The sequence below is a fragment of the Antrostomus carolinensis genome, unplaced genomic scaffold, assembly GCF_000700745.2.
Source record: "Antrostomus carolinensis isolate BGI_N321 unplaced genomic scaffold, ASM70074v2 scaffold5, whole genome shotgun sequence".
NCBI classification, from domain to species: Eukaryota; Metazoa; Chordata; class Aves; order Caprimulgiformes; family Caprimulgidae; genus Antrostomus; species Antrostomus carolinensis.
In genome coordinates, this window is record NW_010314003.1 from 48,770 (window position 1) to 58,807 (window position 10,038).

At 43.1% G+C, this 10,038-nt stretch overlaps 1 protein-coding gene across 1 annotated transcript in view; it reads left to right on the top strand.

Moving 5' to 3' along the window:
• The window catches only part of PAPPA (pappalysin 1), a gene marked incomplete at its 5' end in the record, with an annotated part of 110,384 nt that overhangs the window by 48,525 nt on the left and 51,821 nt on the right, over positions 1 to 10,038 (top strand). The window contains 2 exons of the mRNA XM_010167464.2: positions 8,276 to 8,389; positions 8,797 to 8,932. Coding sequence (XP_010165766.1) covers positions 8,276 to 8,389; positions 8,797 to 8,932 — 250 coding nt within the window. The remainder of the gene's footprint in view (positions 1 to 8,275; positions 8,390 to 8,796; positions 8,933 to 10,038) is intronic.

A 10,038-nucleotide genomic window follows, 5' to 3' on the forward strand; every position in this document is an offset into this window, starting at 1 on the left:
GTTCAGGGGAGCTGGGGTTAGGAACAGGGATATTTAGGGTCTACTACTGTGCTGGAAATGAAAGAGTTGTGGTTTTTTCCTCATTGATAGCTGAAAAAGATTTGGCTTTTTTTTTTTCCCTATTTGTCTCTCTTCCTGTCAGAAGTGTTGCCCAAGCGCTTCTAAGCATCTCTGTCCACCTCAGCCAGTGTGTTATTCTGATGGAGAACTCCTGAAGTTCTTTAGGGCTTTGTTGTTGTTGTTGTTGCTTTTGGGCTTTCTCTAGCTCTGCGTTTTCTTCAACTGAGCAAATTTATAGGACCAGCTTTGGGAAGGAAGGAGGAGACATTACCAAGTGGATTGTGACAAGCCCAATCCTACTTTGCCTTGCAGGAGTGCAAAACCAGCAAAACTCCAATCAATCCAGTGAGTAGGATCCACTAATATAATAAAAATATATTTAAGATCCACCTAAAGCGTGGTGCACATTCTGTCTTTGACAGTTGGATTTTCTAATGCTAGCTACTCCCAAATTAAATGCTCTGAAATAAAAAACAAACAAACAACCAAACAAACACACCAATACCCCAAAAAACCTTTTGCTCTACTCATCACTGGTAAAAACTGATGGGATGGGATTGTTTTCTTTTGCCTCAGCACCCCCACGGCCAGCCTTGGCCCGCGGTTCTACACAAGCTTTGCTGTAGTGGACCTGGCTGGTTCAAGTTAGAGACAAGCAGTTCGGGAACCCGAGTGTTCAGCCAACAATAATGTTCTGGCTACTGTATTTGTTTAACCTCGCTCTCCAGTGGATGGATATACAGTCTGTTAAAGCACTTACCAGTCTATAATGCCTTCACACTTTGGTGAGCAGCAATGTGGAAGTTGTAGACAGGAGTTTTTGCTGCAGACTGAAAATGTCTTTTATAGCTTTAAAGAGGCTGGTGTTTGCAAAGCTAAAGGTATAAGGTGTTGTTTGGGCGCTGCTTCTTTATGCTTTCTCTCTAGCAGGTTGCCTTTGGCTGCTGTTTCTTACTGGTAGATGGATTTGTGAATTTGAACATTAAAGCAGAATGCAATTCAAGGTTAATTCTAAGAATTATGCCTCCTAGGTAAGATCCTGGCAGTGCTGGGGTGGAAGATGCTGTTGTTTGAGAGCAGCATCTTTATGTCCTGCTGCTGTGTTGAAGAAATAGCAAACGTCTGATAGGAATAAACAGGAGCACATGGCAAATTGCTCAGTTACATTTTCATGGGCTTCGGATGAGACTATTCCATGTGGCTGTGCCCTTGGAGCCATCGCTTGCTCTCCTGCCATTTCAGTGTGCATTGCTGAATGGCAGAAGAAGCAGGGACACGTACAAATTGCAATCATGAGCTCCAAATGTTGATGTTTACTTGTGGGCTTGTGCAAAAGTTGAGTTGATTATTAAATCCCCCATTAGCATAATTATTTTTTTCTTTTTCTCATTCTTTTTCTGTAGTTTCTGGCCCTGGCTCAAATGATGTCCTTGGGGTGATCCTTTGAACCATGCAAAAATCATCTGGTTAGGGTTTTGTTGTAAAATCAAAACTCCATATTGTTTTTTTTCCACAGGTCCAGCTAGCATCCTAGATATTTTGATTACACCTGGCTGGCTGTCAAAGCCAATGTGGGTTTGGGATAGGGCCAGTCAGAACTGATTTACAGTTTTTTCAGGTATACCATGTGAAGTTTATCGTTTTATGTGATTTTGATTTGAAGTCACTGGTTTTAAATGAAGCTTGCTTTGAATCTGGAGATAACAGAAATTCAAAGGAAAAGCTCAAAGAATGTAGGTCTGCATGATTTAAAAATTGAAATATATTGTTCCTACAGACTCTTTGGAAGTGAAATAACTGCATTTTTTTTTTGAGAAAGCTAAAGTTAATAACACACATTGAATACACATGCAATCTGGGCCGTCATCTAATGGAAATCCCTGTAGCTCCTCTTTTGCTTTCCTGAAACTAAACCAATTTATATGACAAAACAAAATAGCGTTTGCATCTCCCACTCATTTCTGAATCACAGCCCTGTGTTGCATCCAAAAGTCTACCCAAGGAAATTTCCCTTTGGAAATGAACACTATAATTTTTATTGTAAAGTAGAGGAATTTATTGGCATGTCACACTGCAAACGAACTATTGATGCCATGTGATATCAGCTGCGGTGTTTTCAAACACATAAAGGTCTGTCCTGGAAAGGTCACTTTCCAATTACTAAAATATCCAGCCAAACCTTCAGCTGGACACTGGGGCTCTGTCCTGTGAGCTGTAGTAACATGCTGATTGAATACTAAGTCTGCAAATCCAGACATCATGGACTGCTCCAGATTCAAAGGGGAAGTGGCTGTGCTGAGACTGGACATAGCAACTGGCAATGGGGCTTGATTTCGTCCTGCAGCAGACGTAATCTGCTTCCCAATCCCACAGCCAAATCCTGTTCTTCATTACACGACAGATGAGATTTCCTCTTACTTCTGAGCCAACGGAATCTGGGAGTAATATAGCATCAGTGTGTTACCCCAGAAGTTTTATCAGCTTCCAGTTGATAAAGCTTTTCTGTTGATCACCTGCCTGTATGCTTTTGTCCTGGAGCAGGACATGCTGCAGTTTTTCATCTTTTGCCATCAGACCTTTAAATATCCCACTGAAAACAGGCAAAAGCAGACAAAAAGCATGAAACTTAGTAAAACTATGTTATCAGACACAGAGGACAAGCATAGGTTTGGAGTAGAAGCTGCAGTTTGTGAGCATCAGAGCCAAGGGAAAGTTGCTGCTGAGGAAGAGGCAGCAGATGAGAAGGTAAGGCTGTTGAAAGAGGAAGGACACAACGTTCTCTTATCATCTTATAACTTATGCTGCTGACTCTCAGATTTGGTTTGGGCTTTTTTGGTTTTATTTTTACAACAACTGGGTATTTTAAACTCATTGTAGTGCACATAAAAAAATAATATATGTACCAGCTCGGAAAAAGTAACTTTCAATACTTTCCTTAAGTTTTCGAGGCCAACCTGAAATGACTCAATGTTGACTTTCATAGCTGGGCAGACAACTGTTGACTCAAATCTTCTGACAGGGCAAATCCAGAACACTAGTAAAGAGACTAAAGAATCTCTGACAAGAATCTAGAATAAAACCCACAGCAAAATTTCTGACGTCCCTTAAGTCTGTGTGTACAATTTCCATCTGAGCTCTGTAGGCTCCTGAGGTTTGAAATGCTCATAGAAATTGGCTGATTTTTGAGGTGTTTGTTGGAACCCACATGGTGCCCTTTTTAATGGTTCAGCGCTCACTAATGTGGGCAATTTCATTTTTTTCTGTAACTCCAACCCAATTCCCAGCCTAAATGAGAAGAACAGTGCAACAGCTTTCAGAACAGATTGGAGATCTGTGCTGCAGTCGGCAAACTGGGTGGTGTCCATGTGGCAGTCAAGCTGCCTTATAATATTGGGCAATAAACAAGCAGGAACCTTTCTGATACTTAGCAACTGCACCATAGTTCCTCATCCTTGGGTAAGATTAACCTTAGGTCTGCAAAAACAATAACACATTTAAGAATAAAAGGTCTGGGTGACTGCCAGCCCCCATGTCTGGCAACGGAGAGAGCAAGTTTTCTTTTTTAAGGGATGTGTTAAAATGCTGCTTATGTCATGGTTGGGATTCTCTGGCATGTGTTGAGTTAAATATAAATAACATTCTGCAGAGCAGTCGGCTAAAAATTGTAGATTAATTAGGTTTCAGTATTATGGTTGAAATCTGTTCTTTAGCTGGATCTTCAAACAACAGAACATGTCCTGTTTGTGCCTCCATGGGTTTCGTATCAGTCCATGAGTGTTTCTGTCTGCTTGTACAACCTCACTCAGAATGTTGTGTGCTCCACAGATAGATGATGCTGTAGGTTTTACCAATAGATGCTCTTCCTGCTTGTTCTGTGGTTGTTATTTTACGCATGGGACAGGGTATAGCCTGTTTTGTCCAGAAACCCACGGCATTGTCTGTCTTGGTACAGAAGTGGCAGCAGGATTGTCCCCATAGAAAGGAGAGAGGGAGGAGCCTCGTGTTTGGGGCATGAAAACCCCTTCAGCCCTTCTCCCCAAGAAGGAGGTTGCTCCCTGTTGCCTGATGAACAAGTGCTTGCAATGGCCCTTCACAGCCATACTTAGCTTGAAGACATGGTCTGGTGGAAACCCCACCATGGGACAACAGATGGGTTTTGGGAGCAGACAGATCTGTGCACTGGAGATTTGCTCTGTTTACAGCCGCCCGTGGGCATGCAGACAGGCACGTCCACCCCAACTACAGCGTCAGCCGTATGCCAGGGCTGAGTAGGGCAGCATCCTAGTTTAAATAGCAGCTTTGCCTGTCTGCATTTAGAATTATTTTGATGTTACAATATGAGTGATGAGAACCACCAGTGTATGCAAAGCCTGTGGTGTCTGGCTGTGCTGGCTCCATGGGAAGGACAGAGTGGGATGGCATCTGTATTTAAGCCACTCCTGTGGGGAGGTGTGTCCTTCACACATGTATGTACTTTTTTGTCCCTTCTCTTTGTAACATCTGAGCACCTTTTTTTGGCTAGTGGCTTCTACCCTCAAGATACCCATGTGACGGGGGGAATATCATCGTTGTCTTACAGAGGAGAAACCAAGTGCTGCCCAGAAGGTTGTAATGGGGCCATGCACTGGGCCCTGTCAGATTGAGACCTAATCCAGTGCCCAGTCCAAGGGATCAGTGATCCTCAACCTGTAGTTCATCTACAACAGAAGCCCATCAACACGACTTAACATTGCCTGAAGGCTTGGGATGGCTGGGAATCATTCACAAGAGTGCCTTCCAAAATTTGCTCTTCAGCAAATTTTCCCATATTACTTTGAAGGAAAATGTTATGAGGAAATGGAGTTGATTGCAATAGTAAATGCTTTTTAGATGTGGCAATGAACTAAGTGCTCCCGATATATCACTTTTCCCTTTCTGCTGACACATTCCTCGGTCCCCTTGTGTAAGAGAAGGAAAACAGGAGAGGCGGTTTGAAGAACATGTTGTCCCTGTGATTGACAAGAGCTTGTATAAATCAGTCAAAGGGAATCCTCCAGGCATTCCCTCTTGTGGGAAGATCCCACAGTGCTCTCTGGCCTTGTTCATTCTGTCTCTTGATGTTTGTGTACAAAATGTGTGTGTGGGAGACGAGCTGGATTAGAACCTCTGAGAGGAACAGACATCAGCTCTTTTAATTGAAAGCAGCTTCCTAGGGAGGGGTATGACACGGGCTTCCAGTAAGCAGACACAAATAGTCCCCAAATGCTTTGGAGCAGCTACTAAGCTCCTGTGGATCCCAGTTGCTGTGTGGGTCTGAGAACCTGGATAAACCCCAGTGAGTGAAGTTTTGAGTCCTGCGTGATGCCGTCATTCTTCAAAGCAAATACTCTAGTGTTTGGTAACACCCTGAAATGAAGAGTACATCTATCCCTTCTTCCCTCCACAGCTGTCAGGTGCTTTAGCTGCTGTTTTGTATCACTGTAGCAGACCAGAGGATGTTAGAAATTATTTCTTTCTCATAACTGTGAATTTGTAGCTGTGAGGAGAGATGATGCTCTGTCTCCCAGGCCACTGGAACTTGTAGCTTAAAAGTGGTGGGACTGCAGTAATAAGTGCCTTCACGCTGCTGCCATCTTCTAGGGATGCCTTAAAAGCAAAGATGTGAAAGACTCTCCCAGAAAATGGTTCTTAGACTTCGCAGTTGTGGTGTGACGCTCAATAACTGGGCAGAATTGAAAAGGGGATGTATTTACTACATGTGTTAGACCCTATTGAGGTGGTGGAGTCTGGAGGTGATAGGGACTCTTTATCCAATCAGATTGTTATTGCAAAATCTTAAAGAACTCTTTTGCCATTAGCTAAGTTTATTAGATAGCAGCTAGTGTAGAAGAGGCTCTTGTAGCCACTCCTAATGTTGTGTCTGTTAGACTTTTCCCACACTTCTCTAGTTCTACTCTTCTCCTAAAAGAACTTTTTACCCCAGTACCACTTTGAACCACTCGTCTGAGAAGCGATGGATCAGCCTCAGCAGGAGGAAGCTTATCTAAGCTGTTCAAACCAGCCCAGTGTACCGAGCCTGCACACCTCAGCTGCACATGTCTCAAACACAGGCTCTTTATGCAACGTTAAGATTTTTTGTGAATGTTCTCAGGGAGAAGCAGAAAGTGCTAGAGTTCACACACGCACACAAATCAAACAAGGCATTTAAAAGTTATCAGAGATTTCCAGCCCACCTCAGCAGGGGTTTATTTTGGGTTTGATTCAAACTTTTGGTGAAGGTCTGGGTGATTTCTTAATACAGGTTTTTCACTCATCCATTAAGTGACACTTAAAATGCACCAAAAGTCAGGACTTTTGTTTCTTTCAACCACCTTTTTTTTTTGGACTAATAGAGCAGGAGGAGATATAAGAATAAGAACAAAATCGTATAAAAGTAATGAAACCTTTGTTCATGTCAAAGAGCTCTCTGACCATATAAATTGCAGATGTGGGTAAGATAAATCCCCTAGCTGGTGAGGTATTAAAATAAAAACCATGCTCCCAACAAGACACAGGCTGCTGAAAATGCAAGAAGGGAGAATTGCGAAATGGTACATGTCGAATTGCTGGCCTGGATTTCAAATGCCAGAGATAGTTTATGTAAAGCCTTGTTCTGCTGTAAAATGTAACACTATCCACTGGCTAGCCTCAATGAAGCTTGGTCCCAGTTGTTTTAAAAAATAAATAAACTAAAAATCTTCTTCCAGCCCATTAAAGCTGATTTATGTTTTGCCCATAGATTCCTCTGTGCTGGATCTTGAGGGACTCAGATTATAGAGGTGATTACCTCACTTTTAGCCAATCTGGTTTCTCATTCCCAGGCATCTCAGGCTCTCTTTTCATTGCCCAGACTTTGTCTGCTGAGACCACGAGGGCAGTTCCATGCAGAATTACTGAGTGGGCATAGGATTTTGAATGGTTAAAACCATCTCTGTTAATTCTCTTCTTTCACTTCAGGGTTTTCTTTTTGTTTTAATAATCAGGGAAATTACTTATGGGAAGAGCTTTACTGACAGCTCATCACCACCTGATTGCTCAAGTTCAGGCTCTGGTCTTGGAAAGAAATCTAATACTGTCCCCATGAGTACATGGCTGCAGTTAGCACCTAGCACAGGTGGTCTGTGGGATCAGTCCTAGGCTCTCCTGTGGCTAGCACAACTTCTGGAGATGGTTTGGCCTCTTGGGTTACATTTGTAGCTTCATTGCACCAAGGATCTTTATCCCCATGCCTCAAAGTGTTGCAAATCTTAACAGGTACCCTGTAGATGCTCTGAGAGCCTCAGCTGGAAGCATCCTTCTCATGAAGATGTAGCCTTTTGCATGGTGGGCATTTCCTTCCTCATTCTTACTGGGGAAATGAAGGCTACAGTCATACGTGTTCATTTTTTGAAGCAGCTTCTGTGAGCAGTGTGCTTTCAGGGTAAATCCTACCATTTCTTGTAGCTTCATTTCCACATTTTACATACTGAGGCCACTGCAAGGCTCTCTGGTACTTAAATTCAGGCATTTTCTTCTCTGCGCTTTTCATCTATGCCAGCACTTGGGATTCATCTACTTGTTCTTTCCTGAAAAGAGCTGTTCACTTATAATCCCACTGCTGCCTGCCATGGAAAGTGCTGTCAGTGTAGGAAGAAGGTGATTTCACTTAGAGAAGCTAGTTAACAAAACAAGAAACTAGTTTGCTTAAATTGAGTTGTAGAGACAGGCCTTTCCTGGCTACACTTGTTTCCAAGTTTACACGGCCATCTGTGGCTTCCCTGGGGTTACAGTAACGTGCAGGTTTAAATAGGACATTGCTTGAGTATTGTGGAGAGCACCTGCAAGCTGGCTGTGCTGGGAGCTGGTACGTTCAGAAGTGATCGCCACTTGGACTCCAGTGGGAAGAGTCGTGGTCCATTTGAGTGGGAGCAAAGTTGTTCTGAATGCTGTCAAAGACCTTGTCCCACATTAAGAGGAAACTGTTGGCTGCCATCCAGCTGTGAGTCTTTAGCTCCTTTTCATGTTGCAGTTTTTCTTATTGAGGTGGAAGATCTGTAAACTTAACTTTTGAATAATCTCATGGTATTTAGAAACGTCATTATTGTGTATTATTTCATTCTAGCACTGCACCTGGACTTTTTTTCCCCACTTTAAACAGTGATAATCCTTCCTTACTGTCATCTACATCTGTTTTGGTGTTTCTTTTTTTCTCCCACAGATGTGTCGAACTAAGGTGATTGACTTGAACGATGGTGTCTCTCAATATGCCTGGTATCCCTGCACGGCCAACTTCCAGTACTCCCACATGACACAGACCATTTTCTGGCTGAAGGTAGGATGAGCACATGTCATTCAGAAGTCTCCTCTTTGCCTGCTTGTGCAAAGTTTCTCCAACAGGCAAAATGGCATGGGACAGCCTTTCCTGGGCCAAGCTGCTCCTTTCTTTGAAGTATGTTTAGTGCAAAATAGCAAAACAAAATCTCTGACCACTGCCTAGAGTGTCTGTGGTGAAGTCCCTTCCTGTGACAAGGCTATTGAATTTCTGAGAGGTTACAGCTTCCAGCTGAAGGGCTGTTTGACTTGAGTTTATCTAGTTTGTGTAGGAGAGATTGGAAGAGAAGACTTCTGTGTGACCTGGGATTTGAATTGTTATTTCAAAAGTCCTGGACTGATTCTTGGGTTTTTTAAAGCCAGCCACAGTTCTCCACCTCAGCCTTTGTGGGGCTTTTGTTTTCCCAGGCTTACTTTTCCCAGCCTATGGTAGCTGCAGCAGTCCTAGTTCACTTGGTCACTGATGGGACCTATTACCTGGATCAGAAGCAGGAGACCATCGGTGTGCAACTGTTTGACACCAAAGAGCAAAGCCATGATCTTGGTAAGACTGTATTTAATTGAAGTCCCTCTTTATTGCTTGCTTAATCTGTTTGTACCCCCATTCACAAACTGACCAATGTTCCTGCTCAGTTTTTCCAGGATCAGACAAAAAAAAGTACTTGCTTTTAATGCTCCGAGACCTGAGTTTCACTAGAGTTTGTTGAAAATGATGCATCATTTTATAGAGACATTTGTCCATACCTGTTCATTATGTGTTCAGAAGTTATTAGTTCCTCTTTAGTCATTTAAATAAGCCCTATTTAAATGTTTCATGTACAGCATCTCCCTGCAGAGACACTGACAGTGATACAGGTGAACTGCTGGTAGCAGGGAGTGAGGGACAGGGACTTCCCACCAGCTGGTGCAGCAAACACTTCTGCTTTGCAAAGTGATCTAGTTGGGTGGAGCTCTAGTCCTGATTGCAGAGAGGTTTCCACAGCTATTTAATGGCAAAAAATTTTCATGTTTCACATTTGATGAAGATCAAACACCAGGGCTTTTGTGAGCTGCTTGCATGGCCTCCAGCCGGTGTGCCTGATGGAGGCTGTGGACCTGCTAGTTATGCTGAAGTGCCAGGATAGATCATTTTTGTCTCTACCCTGGGCATAGATCCCTAAACCTGGGAAAGTTGTGTCTGGTGAATTGATTCTGGCTGCATTTAAGCTCCAGGACCAGCGAGCAAACCCTAACTCCCAACTCCATGTCAGGGTAGGACTTGCATAACCCCTTTCCAGGTGTCTCCTACCTTTTTTTTTTTCTACTGGGAAGAAAACTGGCCATGTCATCCTGAGAGCAGTTTTTAAGGAAACATAAGCTCCTTTCCCCAGCTTTCTGTTTTACCATAACTTAGCAGTTTTGACAAGCTGAAACTCAAGTGAACTTGCTACTAGTGATGAGAAGAAGAAGAGACACACAGGTTTTGGATGACTGTCCAGGGTAATAGATAATTGGTGGGGTGTGGAGGAAAAGAAAGTACGTGTGGTGTCTGTTGTCCGAGAACAAACTGAAATTCATAGCGAGTTGTACAGGTTGAGTCAGGGTAGCTCCCAGTGTGCCAGAACCCCTGGATTAGTCTTCTCCTCCTTTCGCAAAACAGTGGCACATAGC